This window comes from Portunus trituberculatus, chromosome 37, assembly GCF_017591435.1.
Source record: "Portunus trituberculatus isolate SZX2019 chromosome 37, ASM1759143v1, whole genome shotgun sequence".
NCBI lineage: Eukaryota > Metazoa > Arthropoda > Malacostraca > Decapoda > Portunidae > Portunus > Portunus trituberculatus.
In genome coordinates, this window is record NC_059291.1 from 196,907 (window position 1) to 215,000 (window position 18,094).

General features: G+C 37.2%; 2 protein-coding genes and 1 long non-coding RNA gene across 5 annotated transcripts in view; 1 reads left to right on the top strand and 2 right to left on the bottom strand.

Annotated features, from left to right (window-relative positions):
• Positions 1 to 40: 40 nt before the first annotated feature.
• LOC123514055 (phospholipase A2 group XV-like) lies at positions 41 to 8,353 on the bottom strand. Of its 2 annotated transcripts, none has more exons than XM_045271650.1 (8): positions 8,220 to 8,353; positions 6,199 to 6,341; positions 5,665 to 5,902; positions 5,096 to 5,320; positions 4,352 to 4,523; positions 4,096 to 4,218; positions 3,265 to 3,364; positions 41 to 2,447 (listed from the first exon to the last, which is right to left on the bottom strand). In XM_045271650.1, exons 1-8 carry the CDS (start codon positions 8,302 to 8,304, stop codon positions 2,154 to 2,156), a joined length of 1,380 nt encoding a protein of 459 aa, XP_045127585.1. In that variant the 5' UTR covers positions 8,305 to 8,353; the 3' UTR covers positions 41 to 2,153. The 2 variants fall into 2 exon arrangements, with proteins under 2 accessions (XP_045127585.1, XP_045127584.1); XM_045271649.1 differs by having other exon boundaries at positions 5,096 to 5,380.
• LOC123514056 overlaps positions 7,169 to 18,094 on the top strand; it is a 15,577-nt gene continuing 4,651 nt past the window's right edge. The window contains exons 1-2 of one of the 2 annotated variants that reach the window (XR_006677506.1): positions 7,169 to 7,975; positions 11,430 to 11,595. This is a non-coding gene — a long non-coding RNA (uncharacterized LOC123514056). Of the gene's footprint in view, positions 7,976 to 8,284; positions 8,414 to 11,429; positions 11,596 to 18,094 lie in introns of those variants that run through there. The other variant, XR_006677507.1, reaches the window with a different exon arrangement.
• LOC123514054 (flocculation protein FLO11-like) overlaps positions 13,587 to 18,094 on the bottom strand; it is a 5,984-nt gene continuing 1,476 nt past the window's right edge. Inside the window, exons 2-3 of the mRNA XM_045271648.1 lie at positions 15,648 to 16,916; positions 13,587 to 14,324 (exon numbers count right to left, since the gene is read on the bottom strand). Coding sequence (XP_045127583.1) covers positions 14,100 to 14,324; positions 15,648 to 16,916 — 1,494 coding nt within the window. The 3' untranslated portion in view covers positions 13,587 to 14,099. The remainder of the gene's footprint in view (positions 14,325 to 15,647; positions 16,917 to 18,094) is intronic.

An 18,094-nucleotide genomic window follows, 5' to 3' on the forward strand; every position in this document is an offset into this window, starting at 1 on the left:
AGGAACGTTCTCATCTAGGAGAAAAATAACGCGTCAACACTTAGAATAAACCATTTATTTCGAAGCAAATCACATCCATCTCTTTTTCACCTTTTTGCTGCCTTTGGCCTGACTATGTTGCAAGGCTACTCACGAATAATGCCATCTATGGAGTGAACATACAGATGAGAAAATGTCTTTATCTAATTGTACTTGCAAATAGAGAACAACACATTAAGTTATCTAAAACGTTCAATTACAAGAAAAATGCCAGACTAGTCAGTGTACAGATTAGGCAATTTCCAATACCTTCAATTTTAATGCCTTTCAGTTTGGTCAGCAACCTAGAATTAACATGTGATTCTGGGATGGTATACTGACACTTTTCCATCTTCTGGTTACTAACACCGTAATTACATCACCGTGGCCCCATGAACATAAATACACTTCCTGAGATACCCAGAGGCTTCACATTAGGAGCTGCATGCACTTCTGTAAGACAATTAATCCACTACAACTTGGCACAAACATTCCTTGCCAGTCTTTCACATAATACTGTATTAACACACAAAAAAAGCATGCTACCCTTACAATTCTCTTTTCTGCCACCTCATTATACTTTTCACAAAACGAATGCTTTCTTTACCTACTTAACTTTAGAAAGAGCTTCATTTTCTGTTCACTGGTATCTTTTAAATCCTTTATTGTTTTCCTTTAAGTAGATTTTCACTCGTCTCACATTGCTAAAAATATGAAAAAATAAATAAATAAAAATAAAAATAAATAAATAAGAGAAAATACACCTCAACATACACATAAATGGCATCCTTATCACTATCCATTTCCTATTGGTTGCTGTGCCTATGGAGAATGCTTCACAATCTCTCGCTCTACAGGTACAATACAGTACATTACACAGTAGTACATGCTTTGGAACACTTGCCACAATATTGTCCAGTATGTTTAACATTTTCATTTTTCATAATTTCTTTACTATCATGGACAGCAAAGTGCATATTTCTTCATTCATTTGCCTCTATTCTATCCTTGGCACATTCATTCACTATTCCATTCCTCGCACACTACACTTCCACACTTTTGAAACTTCCATGTCTATTTCACTACTAAAAAAAAAAAAAAAAAAAAAAAAAAACAAATACTACTACTCGAGTTCTTCCCTCAACACTCGCAGCACACCATCCACTTTGCCATGAGGATTCAGAAACTTTGAAACATCTAACGACGAGCAGTGATACACACGTACCTATGTAAGCAAAATACAAATTTAAAAATCCTCACCATTTTTCTTTCCTTTGTCAAAGGAATTGTGAATTGTACATTTTTCTTATTTCAATCTTCCACTTTGAATACAATAAATAATACTGCTACAGGCCAGATAAATTTGAGGTTTATTGTTGACTAAAGAAAGCATTTGGTGTAATACTCATAGCTTCACAGTGTGAAGCAATGTGCTGCTTATGGTAAGCACCTAATGGAAACCAAGAAAATCTTTCCATGCATGCATAAATTTCTTAAAAAAAATAAATAAATAAAATAAATAAATAAAATAAAATAAAATAAAATAAATTACATGCATGGGACATTAATGTGCTGGTTTCAGATATTTGCAACAGGCAGATGTGTTGTGTTGTGCTGCTGAGACTGAGAGGGAAAGCTATTGCTCTCCAATACTTAGTGATTTAAGATACTACTTTGAATTGCATAACTTTAGAAAGAATTACTATAAAACATTAAAATATTGTGCACATTGAAAAATTTGCACGAACATATAAAATAGTGTAATGAAAATAACAAAATAAGAAATAAAAGACTAAAAGTTGCATATATCAATAAAATCATTTGAGCATAAATATATCCATAAAACAAATCAAATATAGATACAATTAATATATACACATATACATTCACTAAAACATTCAAGTAATGGAAATTCAACTGAGTGCAATTTCCATCTCTCCATGCTAGGAAGAACATCCCTTTTGAGGATCAATTTTTGTCCCAAAAGACCAAACATTGACACACAAGAGAAAAGTCCAGTTATCACATGAGAACAGTCATCAAACATATCTGAAGTACTATCAACAGTATACTAAGGTAGAGGTAACTTGTGGTGAATCTGACAGCAATTATTTGTTAATAAGTATTATATTTCATCACAACACCTCAGGCATAGTATTGCTATTCAAGACCTTCCAGAAAGATACTGAACTAATGTCATTTCTTTTAAATTTCTTTTTCTTATATAATGTGTGGAAAAGATTATATTCTACCATGTTTTTCTCTCTTTCCTCTGCCAAAGCCTTGGCAGCAGCCTCCTCGTTCTTCTCAGTAATGTTTGTGAGTGTCTCTAGGACGTACAAGATGCTGTCAACGTCCTTCAATATGGCCATGTGCTCCATCACTGGGAATGCTTTAGCATGCACCTTCCTTCTTTGTTTTGATGCAAACTGCAAGATGAAAAATTGTAAACATAAAACATTATTCATAATCATTTTACAAAGCAACACCCCTCCATTCCTTCACTACAAAATGCATATAATCTAGCAATGGCTAATTCTTCTCCAACTTCAATGGCATGTTTACTCCAATTTACTATCAGTTAGCTTTGTAATTTTTAGAATCCCAATAATCTAATGTATTGGAACTTTTCTTTATCATTTCTCACTGTCAAATAGTCAGCTGCTTGTCATCTTGTTATTAACAAATCCATTCTACTTTTCATTCTCATACTTAATGCTTAAGCTTCACACACATTATTTTGTAAATTATTACAAACATATGCATATATAATTTGATAGATACAAAGGTGTAATTCAACCAAAGTATCAAGCTAGTGTTTAATACACATTCCTTCATAAACACACCCTTATGACAGGCAATACTACCAAAAGCAAACCAAATTTGTGGTGACAAATTTAAGACAAAGTGAAAAATGTTTTATTCCTAAAGATGCAATATTTCTATACCTACAATACTCTGTTATATCTTGAAATCATCTCTAATTCTTCCTGCACTGTCTTCATTCTTATTTAATATATCAGCATATACTCGTATTACACCAACATCCTTCCAAGCTCTATAGATATGGCATCCACATGCACACACTCACTCACTCATAATTCCACCAATATGCATTTGCTCACATCTTAGTTTCTGGTTTTCTTAGGGAGAGAGGACTGATCATCACTTACTACACTGCATGAGGTAGTTGCATGGCATACCCTTCAACATGTTCTAAACAATAAACTACAAATGATAACTTACCGACTCACAAACTTTAGCACTACGAAGGTTTACTGTTCCATCTCCGTCCCCATAGGAAAGTTCAGGTTTATCGGGAAAATTGCCTTCTTGGTAGACTAGTCTGTGTCAAGGAAAAGAAAAACAACAGATTGATATATGTGCAAGTTGCACTAGGAATTTGAAATATAGCCAACGAGGCCAATAAAAAAGCATTAACATACAAGGAGAACCAGTAAAGGGTGTCAAAGCCAATACTTCCAAGAGCAATCAAAATAACACAACAAAACAAACAAATAGCCTGAAGGAAGCATTCAAGACACTGAAGCAACACCCAAACACATTGGCAGTAATCTCAGACTAGGATATCACTTTTACTCTTACTTTCCTTCATTATGAAAATCTACTAACAACAGCTCATATGCATTACATTATATTTCTCTCTTTCATTATCCTCTGTGACTTCACATCATTACCAAAGGCAGACTGAATTTTTCATAAATAAAGACAACCCAAGAATGAACTTATACCCACCACTATAAAGCACAGTTATCCAACTTTGAATCATTCTCATCACAGCTATGTGCCTATTTCATATAAGGATAATTTAATCACCAAACCTAATGGAAAAAAAAAAAAAAAAAAAGATAAGAAAAAGTCAACTATGGTTCATTAAAAATACCACTACATCATCCATCACAAGGCAGCTTGAGAAACTGGTGCTAAAGTTGCCTCCACCACCAACAATAAGAGTTGTTTTAAATTAATTTATTGAGATGCTATCATCATCTACACAGACTGCAGAGGTACCCAAGCAGTCTGCTAACAAGATTCATGGAGAGTTAATACACTTACTTATCCACAGTGTAGATACCATGTCCATATAGACAATAGAGATCCACTCCTGGTGGTGGTGCATCCTTTAGCAGGTTCTTAGTGTCCAGGTACATATCATATGCATCAGGTAAGTTCAGTGCCCTGCAAACATTATTTCAGCTTATGACCATTTAAAATCATGAATAGATTCCAAAGGATTAATTGCCTATATTTTACACAACAGTAATTCATTCTAAGTTTCTTTTAATCAAGAGAAAGTGACAAAATGACTCACTCAAACAAATCCTTAAAATTTGAAGTGGTGTAATTTTTCTTTGGTGTTTGGACCAGCACTTCATCTTCCTTCCAAAGATCAGGTGAGGGCAACAAGAAGGCAAGGCTTGTTGCTGATCTCTGCTCCTCACGAATGGACCGTGGATTTATCAAGTAGATCCCCAGATTGTCCCCTGCAAGACTGCAGAGCTCACAGCATACAGTATGACACCTATAACCAACTTTTAACCACCTTTGAAATAGAAATAACATTAAAGATGGTGATTATGATAAACATTGAGAGTAAAAACTCAAGTATTTTCTGTCATGTCCATCCTCTACTGATGTCAATTCTAGACATCATTAACAAAAAATGGGCAAAATAATATTCTGACAGAATTATGTAGGAGAAAAGGTAAGCAAGGGACCTTATAGCAAGCCTACTAATGCCAACTCTTACACGCTGCACAAAACAGTGTGATCAGCCTGTACCATATAGGGAAGTCACAAAATGGAAAAACAATGAGAGCCAACAACTACCACAGGACAGAACCTAGATCTGAATTTCAACTCACCAATCTGTCACCATCGTGATAATACTGTGCCATTGGGAGAAAAAGAAAAACACAATGCACAGCAGAACCACAATACAGGTGAAGATTAAGACATTTGATACAAATAACAAATTCAAGGCAATGAAGATAAAGGGAAAACAGTATCAATAAAGACACAGATATGCTGACAAAATATGCATCCAATCCCTTACCTGCAGTGTACACTTTGACAGCCTTGACAGAGCCTCCCCAAGCCCCAGCCATAGAGATGACACCCTCCACATATTTGTCCTTCCATGACTGTGGCTGGTTAGCTAGGAAGTACCATATCATGGGGCCACCCATGCTGTGGAGCAGGTACACCACACGATACCCTACGGCGTTGTACATTGATTCTGTCATGTGCTTCAGAGCCTTGAAATAGTTCTGCTGTTCATCTGTTGCCATGTGGATACCAAGTGAATGAGTCCATTTTCCTCTCTTTGTGACAGTCATCACTAATGTTAAGTTGTGGTGAAAAAACATAAAGTGTAAAAGACAAAAGCATTGTCTCCTCTAACATTTGAATAACTGTATTGTCTTCTTTAGAGGAATAGAACATGGAAGTATAAAAACATTTGAGAATAAAGAATAACTGCTTCATCCATTATTTCCTCAATACTAGTATCCATTTATATTTCATTAGTACATACATATACAAAGACAACTCAAATTGTGTACCATCTGCTTTTGTAAATCACTTTGCATATCAATGTGGAATGAAGAAACTTTCATATCCTACTTGGAGCTTTCCGGAAGTCATATGGTGCTCCTCTGACTGTGAAATCCCTCACGTAGCCCAGGGAACCCGTCACCATGGCTTCCACCACATCATAGAAGTAGCTGGTGGGATAGTGATGGCTTGGATCCAGCCACTCCACTGTACTTGTGGAGCCGAAGCCTGGCACTCGGGTCATCACTCCCGGAGAGTTCTTGGTGGTCCTGGTGGTATTGTCATATACAAGGCGCATGTTGTCTATCTGCAATGCAGTGTTAAAAAATGTATAGTACTCAATTAAGCCTAAATAAAATATAATCACATACATAATGGACAACTTCACTTGAGCTACACCAGGTAACATTGATTTCTTCTTTTCATCTAACTTTGAATTGGATTAATAGCTATTCTTTACTTGCTCTTCCTCTAATTTCGTGGAAAATCAATAACATTCAAAATTTTCTCTCAATTTTTTTTCTTGCCTAACTTTTCAATAATATATTCCAATATGTCAAATCCTTTCATTAAGATTTCATAGATGCAGCACAATGCACTCACCCAGCAGTCAATGAATCCAGGAATGAGTGACTCCATGTTAAGCCACAAGTCAAACCAAGAGTCAGTTTTCTTTGCGCATACATAGTGAACAACAGCGGGCTTATCCAGCTTGGCTTCCATCTGAGACCCGCCATCCCCGGGCACTGCAATGGGAAATGTGGTAATTGGTAGTCAGTGGAGAAACTCATCCTTTGCTATGATGTTTATCCCTAACTCAAGACATTTATATTCTCACTAAAATTCATTAATTCACTCAAAACTTAAGAACTAATGCTCATGCACTCTGATTCACAAGTAGTTAACCACTCATACATGCATGGATTGCAAAACCCTGCCTATTAGGAAGTCAGATACAGTTTAACTTAATTTTGAGCACTCCTTCACTTTCATGTAGCACAGAGACTGATGTACAGCAGTTAGCATGACTTTTAGAGGACTGATGTCCCAAGGGAAGAAAGCATTATATATATATATATATATATATATATATATATATATATATATATATATATATATATATATATATATTATTTTTCCTTTTCCCTGAGAGCCTGCTTCCCCACTACAACCAGTCTCCCAAGTGAGTAGTAGGGAGGAAGACAAATATCTTGGATGAGGTCCTATTAGTTATTATATAAAATTACCTAAACCTACGAGTATACCCAGAACTAACCCATCACTTAAAATGGTTATTGCAATACTATTCAATGGGGAAAGCCTTAACACAGTGGTTCCCAACCTTTTAGTGATCTAGTACCACTTGGAGGTCCTGTACAGTCGCCGCGTACCACCTGGTTCCAGAGAAACTCAATTCGATCAGATATTACTTTATTTACCATAATTTTACAAGTAGAACACACAAATGAACTAAAAAAAAATTCAACTCAATGCGAGGGCTGCATCTGCTTCTTCTCCACCAGCTGGTCAATGCGGGGCATGACTTTGCTCACAGCACATCGGAAATCATTTTTGTGAAGTAAAAAATAACTAAAAATCGTTCATGACCCCGAAAGTGCTCGCGTACCACCTGGAAGGCCCTCGCGTACCACTAGTGGTACGCGTACCACAGGTTGGGAACCACTGCCTTAACATGTAGAGACCACACACAAATATCAACTGATTATCTTCATTACCATGAAAAATATGAAGCCACATTGCTGGCTTAAACAAATGTTAAAAATCTCTGGCAATTCATGTTCATTATGAGATGGTAACTTTTCAAATAAGTCTAGGTTTTATTTGAGTTTAGTTACCCCAGTTCATATGAAGGTTTTCTGTAGGTGGCCAAGGTAACCAACAATATTGTGTAAACACCCAGGAAGTCAATCCTATCCACTACTATGTCATGGGTCTTTGTCCTGACAACATTCAATGTTATCTTTATGAAACTTTTTCCATTTTTTTAGCTTTCTCCGCCAGCAATACTTAGAGGAAAAACGACTCAACCAGAAATCAGAAAGATACTTGTCAGAAAACAGATAAGTAACCATTTTTTACATTATGCATATCTATCAAGGTCTTATAAATCACTTGAACTATCTTTACGAAGAGCCATATCACAACAACCGCGTTCCTGACATTCAAACCGATATCTTTGTGGTGGTGGTGCGAGTTGAGTCATCCACCACAGAGGAGCAGCACCACCAGGCCAGCAGGTGTTAGGTGATATCCACCCCTGCACCCATGGGAACTCTTACCTTGGTGTTTTGAGACAGTATTTTTGGAGTGCTTTGGATGACTGCTGCATCTTATATAATCATACAAAGCATTTACTAAGGTAATGAGATACCAAGAGATTTACGATGTCAATAACTCCCAAACATTCACAGCTAATCACAGAGCAAGCAAAGACGATATTCAACCAACACCTTATAAATCTTATAAATCAATTCAATAAAATTCTCATAGTACCGAATGCTAACCCAAAACAAGCCACACAAAGCAACGACGCAACAGTTGTGTCAAGGTGAGCATCACAACACACACCTTCCTTGTTGACAAGGCCACTCAGTGGTACTCACCTAAAATTACTGGTGGGACTGGTCGAGGCTTGTTGACTTCACCCAGGGCTTGCCATACTAGTAGGAGAAGGACCAGCAGCCTCATTCTGTAAGTTGGGAGTCCCACCAATGCACACACACACCTCCTATATGTGAGGGGCTGTGACTACATCAGCTGGCCTGGGTTCACTGTCTGGCGCCTTATAAACATTAAGGTACCAATTACTCATTAATCTCTACATTTTTTTTCCAATGCATGTTTCATATAATCAAGCTAAAAACGGACTGGTTTTAGGCAAATATAATGCATCTTTAGGCGTTGCGTATTTACTGAATGATCTAGCAGTGACTGGCTCTGTTTGAATATGTGTTGTTGGCAACGATTGTGTTTACTGTGGAGGCCGCGTGACTCATGTATTCTGATAATATCAGTGTTTTCCAAATATTTCATTGTTCACTTATAGTGATGTACCTGTACTATAATTATGGTGATCACACACACACACACACAGAGAGAGAGAGAGAGAGAGAGAGAGAGAGAGAGAGAGAGAGAGAATTTTCTACTTGGTAGAAATAAGTTTCATGCAGATATTACTAAGTTCACAGAAAGGCGGGTTCACACGTGCCAATTTTTCGACTTAAATTGCAACTCGGTAGAGTTTCCTACTGAATATCGGTGCCTAACGACTGGAGATACCAGTTGCAAAACAAGACCAACATGTTCGTCTTGTTCAGTCGATTTACTACTTTATTGTGACGTCACGGAGTAAGCTTTGAAAAGGTGGTCTCCAGGTGTAGAGGAAGGTGTTAGAGTTGATGAGCGATAATGAACACATCTGGAACCTTAAAAATTAGTTACACAGAAAAAAAAAAGTTTGCGCAAATCGTCGTTCGACGAAATAGCTGCCACTCTACGAGAACTGTATCCCTCAATGCAGAGTGTTGTTAGAGGTGTGGATTGAAGATTGTCAGGATTAAATTTGATCGCAGTTGTGCATAATCTTAAGATTAGTCTGTGGTAGACACTTCTTTCTTTCCTTCTACTTAGCCAGGGACTTATCCACAGGCATTTTCTTTACTGTTGACTATTCCAGTAGTACGGTACGCCAAAAGAAGAGCAACTACCGCTTCAGCGTTGTCACTAGAGGAAGATATCTTGGCGGGCCAGGTAACTTTTTTTCTTTTTTTATGTCCTGGCCCATAGTGCCTGTAGGTAACCTGAAGAGTATTAGAAGCGCTGTTAAGCTTCCACCCCTTATAGTCTGTTCCATCTATGAAGTCCGTTCAGGGTGGGGCAGGTCACGTCGTTTACCTCTAGCTATATTGCCAAATCAATCTTCTTTCATGCGTCTCTCTTATTTCCCATCCATGTGGTATTTGAAAGTGATATTTGATGTATGCTGAATATAGTAAAGGAAGCCACATAGTGCAGTGAGTGTCGATGTTTAGGATTATAACAACGATTTATAGAAATTCTGTGACATGTGGCAGAAGTTTTTTTCAAATGTTGCCACGATGTGGTGGTGGTGGTCAGCGTGTCCCCTTGGGTCCCTCACCCATTTCGAGTCAGGTCAAGTGTCACGGCTCACGCCTCACTTCCTCTCTGGCTACCAAACAAGATGGAAACTACAACTCCAATTTTTACCTCATGTAGGTGGTGGTGTAAAAAAAAAAGTCGAAAATGAATACTAAATAAATAGAATATATATATATATATATATATATATATATATATATATATATATATATATATATATATATATATATATATATATATATATATATATATATATATATATATATATATATATATATATATATATATATATATATATATATATATATATATATATATATATATATATATATATATATATATATATATATATATATATATATATATATATATATATATATATATATATATATATATATATATATATATATATATATATATATATATATATATATATATATATATATATATATATATATATATATATATATATATATATATATATATATATATATATATATATATATATATATAGAGAGAGAGAGAGAGAGAGAGAGAGAGAGAAGGGTGGGAGGGGCAGGCTTGCGTATAGGCAGGTAGGAAGACAATTTTTAATATAATAATTGGTGGTCGAAATGGCAACGCCGCACTCATGGGTATTCTGGAATCTGCCACACCTAGAACGGATTTCATAGATGGAACAGACTATAATGGCGCAGGCAATTTCATTTATAGTGGTATGTACCCATATTAGGGGCCATATCACCACCCAAGCGCATCTTTGGTGTAACCACCTAGAAGCTGTGTACAAAAACTTCAAAACACTCGACAAATGGCAAAGTTTCAAGGCCGAACTTGGTGGGATTCGAACCTACGCGTGGACGCCTGCCCGATCCCACGCTCACCACCTTATCCATTCCACTTCCCACCAAAGTACCAACTATATATATAAAAAAAAAAAAAGTCGATACTTTTCAGTCTCTGTGTGACGTGTTCCGACTAGAAGGGTTCAGTCGATGCTTCTAGTGACTTGCAGTTTCGGTCGCAAATTGGCACGTGTGAACCCACCTTAAGTTATCTACCTACATTTTTATTGCCCATGAATACGAGTATGGTCAAGCTACCTAGCATAAGTATTAAATGTAAGAAATATCTGCGTAAATACTAAATAGCCACACCATCGTCGTCTTATTGGAATGATGTAGGATATCGTGCTTTACTACATACTCCTGTCCACTGTGCTTCGTTGAAAACTACTTATACCTGACATAATACTTATATCCCGCCCAGCTGACCGACCGCTGGATTACTTTATTATGACAATTTCATCCAAAGCAATTTTATTATTTTTTATTTTTTTTCATGGGACTCTACATCTATGGATTTCTTTAAAGAATGTTTCCTAAACTATTTCTGTTTTTTTTTTTTTTTTTTTTTTAAATAGTAACTGCTCAAAATGTGAAAATGAAGTTTTGGACTGTGAATCATAGGACTAGGGTTGTCTTGACAAGAGAAAGTGAGGGGATGTTAACGATGAAACTCATGCAGGTAGAGAACACCATCAGTACCTATAGTCATGCATATTTTGCTAAATCATCATCATAAGATCGCCTGTGCTTTTGGCAACCCTTAATGGATTCTTTTTTATGTATGTGGATGGGTTTAAGTAAATGAAATAAGTAATTCTTTTTCATATATGTTCAACTAATATGCAGCAGTGAAGGGCGCATGGAGAACTGAGACACCAATCCTCGGAATATGGCGTCACCAGCAGAAGACCACCACCTCACCCACCTAAGATTCACGTGCCCAGCCACCGCCCACCACACGAGTTTTCACCGAGCCACAGTGGTGCTATACAAACTTCGGGAGAATCAAAAGGTCCGTATAATTAGTAACTATTTGCGAGATATTAGATCGTGTGATTAAACGTCTGTACACAATATTGCCATCTTTCTACATGTCTACAGGTGACATTCACAGATACTGCGCTGATGCCGACATCGCTAAAGATAAGAAGCGCGTCTTTGTTTCCTTGGTAAAGGCGATATAAGTAATGAAATTTGCTGTTGTTAACGATCGATGCCAATAATACGTTCAAGGATGAATATATTAAACTAAATGTGCTTTTGTTTTGCTTATAATTCGTTTGTCGACTTAAGATAGGGATAGTGAGGTGTTTTGTGAGGGAACAGCAGTGGCCTATGGGTGGCATTGCCCTGTCATATGAGTGTTTTCGCCTACCATCCCCACCCAGTGCTGCCAGATCAGTTGCGAACTTTACCCTAAATACACCCGGTACACCCTGTTTGCTTTCAAATTACCCCGTCTGTTAAAGATCTATTTATCAAATTAGAATAATTTATATGTATGTAATATGTAAGAAATATTACCATAATATGTATGTACGGTGATGAAACAATATTACGCTGAAATTAAATAATGTTACCCTGATAGTGTTCAAATTACCCTAAAACAAAGTAATTACCCTGCACCTGGTAGCACATCTCCACCCTACACACAGTGCACACACAAGGTCGTCTGTATGTAAATCTAGACGGCCTTGCCAGACTGCCAGACTCAGTAGGATATCTGATTAAACAAACGCGTAACAGATACATGCATGCTTCCTTAGTTGCCTTTCATCCCTAACGGGCCTAAAGTATCTTCCTAATAAACTTGCAGATAAAAATACAATATATACAATAGAAGTCCTGATTAGGCGACTACTGACTGATATTGCAGAAGGTAATTATTGATTTTAAAATTTATGCTGTGGCGGATACAGTCTACTTGTAGCTTAAAAAGTCGACATCAGTTTCTCCTTTCACTAATTTACCACAATAAAATAATAAAGCGTAAGAAGTTTTTGAGTGTGATTGCAAGTAACTGAAATTCTCACCGCGGGAAGATTGATTGCTGGCTTACAAGGGAAATATACTCGCGCCACTGCCAAACTTAGTGACGTGATTGCGACAAACTCAATTTATCATTTGCGTTGTACTTACGTTTTTTTTGAGGAGTGGAGCAGTCTAGCCTATAATACTACGTCGCATTCAGCTCACAGATAAACCAGTACTCGATTTGTCCTTCCTCTCAACAATTTGCGTTGTACGCCTTGCTTTAAGCTTTATATATATATATATATATATATATATATATATATATATATATATATATATATATATATATATATATATATATATATATATATATATATATATATATATATATATATATATATATATATATATATATATATATATATATATATATATATATATATATATATATATATATATATATATATATATATATATATATATATATATAGTAGTAGTAGTAGTAGTAGTAGTATATATATATGTTGTTGTTGTTAAGTAGTATTAGGTATTATTGTTGTCGTTATTAGTATTATTATTGTTATCATTATTCATTGGTAGTAGTAGTAATAATGATAATAATAATAATATTATTATTATTATTAATATTATTATTATTATTATCATCATCATTTATTATTAGCATTATTATTATTATTATTATTATTATTATTATTATTATTATTATTATTATTATTATTATTATCATTATGATTATTATTATCACTATTATTATTATTATTATTATTATTATTATTATTATTATTATTATTATTATTATTATTATTATTATTATTATTATTATTATTATTATTATTATTATTATTATTATTATTATTATTATTATTATTATTATTATTATTATTATTATTATTGTTTTTGTTGTTGTTATTGTTGCTATTATTACTATTGAGAGAGAGAGAGAGAGAGAGAGAGAGAGAGAGAGAGAGAGAGTATAAGGCCAACAATCATCATCCTTGACACAGCATAGCCACAACTTTTCTTTATTTCCTGGTATTTACACAAGTTCGCGCCTTTCCTGCAGAGCAACATTCTTTTGGCTGTCCTCAGTAAGTCCACCCTCGGCGTGGTGTGAAATACGAATGTAAACAAATACCATGGTTCGTTTATCCTGCTGACTGCTGAGTACGATGATGTACAAAATCAGCGTACAACAATGACTGGTGGAAGCTGTGTACTCAGTAGCCCACCGTGACTCAAATGGAGTGATTCAGAAGCATCGAGCGTTTGTTTGGTTTGGTGAGTATGTGAATGACAGGCAGAGAACGATCAACTCTGTGAGGGAAATACTCTCCTGTGTTTCATCGCTTACTCTTACCTATACTCACAACTCCGTAGACATTAAGAGTTTTTGAGCAACGGGCAGATATTGATTAGGTATTTGCTTAACGAATACCGACACTACAACAACGAAGTCATATGAAGCTGAGTAGATAGATAAATAGTCAGCTATATACCCAAACAGGTACTACCGTTCACTCTCTATATATACGTAATGGTTGGGTGGTATCCGGTCTCGTCCGCGTAGTACTCCACCACCTGCGTGCGGCCGTCCGGCAGCTCAACGTAGTAACGACCTTCGGTGCGGCTGCCCTCGCGCCTCTCGCTGTGCCCGAAGTTAGGTCCCCTCTTACCCTGCCCAAGGGAATCCAAGGCATCCTCTTCTGAATCGTGCACGTTGTAATTGAAGAAGTAGTTTGGGAATGCCTGTGGAGAAAGGACATAGGAAACGGATTTCTTACCGATTCATTAATTTCGAAGTATGATTTGGTTTTTAGAAAGAAAGGAGAATATTTAAGAGCATTTTCACTTATGCGTATGTATACACCTAACCGTTACAAATTATGAATGAATACAGGCATTGCTAATATTTCTCGCAATGAGGACAAAGAGGAGAAGGAGGAGGCAACACTGATTTCTCATTGAACAAATTTTGATTTCAATAAGTGAATTAATAGAAAGCAACAACTCTCATCTTGCAATAAGTTACAGTATAATGCATAAGAACAAAGGAAGAAAACATGAACATGAAGAGATCCGAAGGAAGTCAGTGAGCCTCGGCATGAAATTAATCAAACAATGAATAAATGAAATAACGCAGAATTCTTATCGTGCTTATCGCTGATTCCTGAAGGTGCTACAAACACTAATGTCTGACACTTCAGTAATCTGTGCGGCCCGGCAGCCACAAGCCTCTATGGCGCCGCTGCTGTTTGGATGTTGGTGGCACACAGCACAAGACTACTGTGCTATTAACTAGTTATTACCACGTACTCTTTAGCTGCTACTATTGCGCCTACTACTATACGCTCCATTCATATTGTGAAGAGTGTTGTATAAGGATTTGTAAACTGCAACCATGCATTCATAATTGTTGTTTCGTGCATGGTGCTCGCGAAGACAATGCAATTCCTTTGACGTGTAGGGAATGTAATTCCATACTGGCCTTGGCTTCACTAATAACTTATTGTTTGTAGTTTGTAAAGTACGCCTTTTGCTACTCAATGGTGCTATTCATTTTGTGTTGCTAGGTCAACGCTTTCTCGTAAATTATAAATAAGAACTTGGTGCCTGCTTTGTTATCTGTTTGTACATTGAAATGCCATATACAAGTATTGTACATCAAAAATTTTGGAGATATGGAAATCTAGAAACTTTATATTGTTAATAAAATCTACTGTCAAGATCACACGAATGCCGGTATTTTCCACCCGTCTTTGTTGCTGCCTGCAATGTCATCACCAACTCTGTGACTGTCACTGATGGTTCATCTTAACTCTGACTGTTCTCCATCTTCACACTTATGGCTCCATATTCCCCATTATCATTTGATTGGGGACTTACCAATACACGGGCACTTGCAGGCACACCACGGAGCTCTTGAAATCTGATCTGGCTATTTGCTACTTATGAAAAGAATTGGAGTTTCTCAATACCTTGATAACTAGATTTCTCTTCATCATCTAAACACTATCCTTCACTTGGTAGCCATTACCTCACCACATTCCCTCCCAGCATCAGGTAACTTACCCCAACAAAGCTTGTCTGCTGCTGACCGGAGACTTGTTGAGAGAGGTTGGGCTGCGGCTGTCCACTTGTCCTCAAAAACAACTCAGAGGAAGTTTCGCTCGAGTCATGAAGCGAAAGAGAGCCAACACCAGGGCCACGGAATGTGTTAGAAGAAGACAGGTGGTCGGAAGGGGAAGAGGGAAATCTCTGTAGGGATGGCCTATGATTTTTAAGGGAAGGAAAATTTTCAGTTGATCTTAATTCACTAGATGTTAGAGAAAAGCCTGACGATGGATTGAAGGTAGTAGGACGATGTATTATATCATGGGAACCGGGTGTACCACGAGGATTAGAGAAACCTATTGACTGAGAATTGAATGTGGCAGGACGAAGGAATGTTTCGTGTGAGGTTGATCTGTCAGGCGGGTTAGAGAATCCTATTGTTGGCTGGGAATTGAAGAAACTAGAGGTGCCAGATGGCGCTGCATCACGAAAGGAACCACTGAAGAAGCTCTCTATGGAATCCCCGAAGCTGTTGTCTGGGATTTCGAGACTGTCCAACCTTTCCCTCGAGTCGTGATTGTGGTGGGATGTAGGTGGTGGAAGATACGAAGAGCCATGGGAGGGTCCAGAGGGGGAAGGACCGTAATCTTGTATGGGGGCAGGGGTAGGGTTGTGAGGGGGTAGGCTGACTCGGGGAAGGGTGTCATAGCTTTGTTGGGGAGCAGATATAAGTCCAGTGCTCCCGTGACTGTTCAGTGTGGGGGAGATTCCAGGTGCTGAATAGTCGAGGGAGGGACTGTGTGGTAATCCGAAGCTTTCACGTGAGTCGTGGGAGGAGCTCGTGTCATGTAGCCTCACTCCATTAGCTTGGACTATGGAGAAGGACTGGGAGGAGGGAATGAACGTGGAGAGGGAGGAAATGTGTGGCGGAGAGGAAAATAATGAGAATGATGGAGAGGAGAAAGAGGCGGAGGGTGACGGTGACTTCAGACTGGAATACGACGAGAACTTTTCAGAGGAGGAAGGAAATGGAAAGGAATTGGGAGAACGAAAAGCGGAAGGGGAAACTATAGAGGGAGAGGAAAATGAAGGACCTGTAGTGTCAAAAGATCGTCCTCCTCTGGGTCTGGGACGGAAGGAGAAGGGAGAATCGTTGATCAAAGGGCTTGGGTGGAAACTTTCATTGGAGTCCTCCCTTGAGGCGGAGTTCTGAGCAGTGCAGAAGCCAACCACTACCACCACCACCACCACCAGCAGCGCCACCGTTGAGAACTGACACCACCGTACCTGCCAACACACAAACAAAATGGACGTTGTTATTAGTCTTATAAGAAAGGTGACGTGTTGTGATCTAGCAGCACATAAAATAAATAAAACAACATTAACTCCTTCAGTACTGGGACGCATTTATACCTTAAGTGTTGAGCATGATTAGACGATTTTATTGACATTAGGAAGGGCCAGTGGAGGTCAGAAGAATAATGGCCACAGTCTTCACTATATTAATCCCCCACATAAGTTTTTGAAGCTGTATAAAATCAGCAGAATGAATGTGGAAACGGGTCTTGATACTGCAGTGGTTAAGGAAAGGATGAAAGACAGACATAAAGTAAAGAAAGAATGGAATGAAGAACAATGAGGAAAGGAAGGATGAAAGATAAAGAGAAAGAACAGGAAAGGAATCATGGAACAAAGAACGTGCAAGAAGAAAATTAAAAAGAAAGAAAAAATAAGGAGGAGAAGGAGGAGGGGAACAAGAGAAAGAAGAAGAAGAAGAAGAAGAAGAAGAAAAGAAAAGAAAAAAAGATGAAGAAGAAGAAATAATAACAATAATAATAACAACAACAACAACAACAACAACAACAACAACAACAACAACGACGACGACGACGACGACGACGACAACAGCAGCAACAACAACTCAGTATTACGTCAAAGTCACGCTCTGAAACCTTCCCATTGAAGAAGGAAAAGAAAAAAAAAAAAGTTTAGTGATAAAAAAAAAAAGAAAAAAAGTTGCCATAGAAATACAGTGATTAACTCGACTGCATTTCATATATATGCGCATATGCTTTTTCCTCGGATGTACAGAGAGAGAGAGAGAGAGAGAGAGAGAGAGAGAGAGAGAGAGAGAGAGAGATCCATTGTTCTAGTTCCTCTTGCCTCATCGTTACTTTCTTTCACTGCCAACCACATCCATCAAGGTGAATGATATCGTCTTATGCGCAGCACACACACACACACACACACACACACACACACACACAAAAAAAAAAAAAAAAAAAAAAATTGTCTACTTAGAAACCACGTAATCAGTAGAATCTGTTAATGCGTCGCACGTTAAAGGACAAACTTCTAAAAGGCTTTATGATTGCTTGTTTACTATACATGATGCTTAAGAATAGTAATGTAATAGCTCTGGTACTACACATGTTCCATAATACGTTGAAGAAAAGTTTATGTGC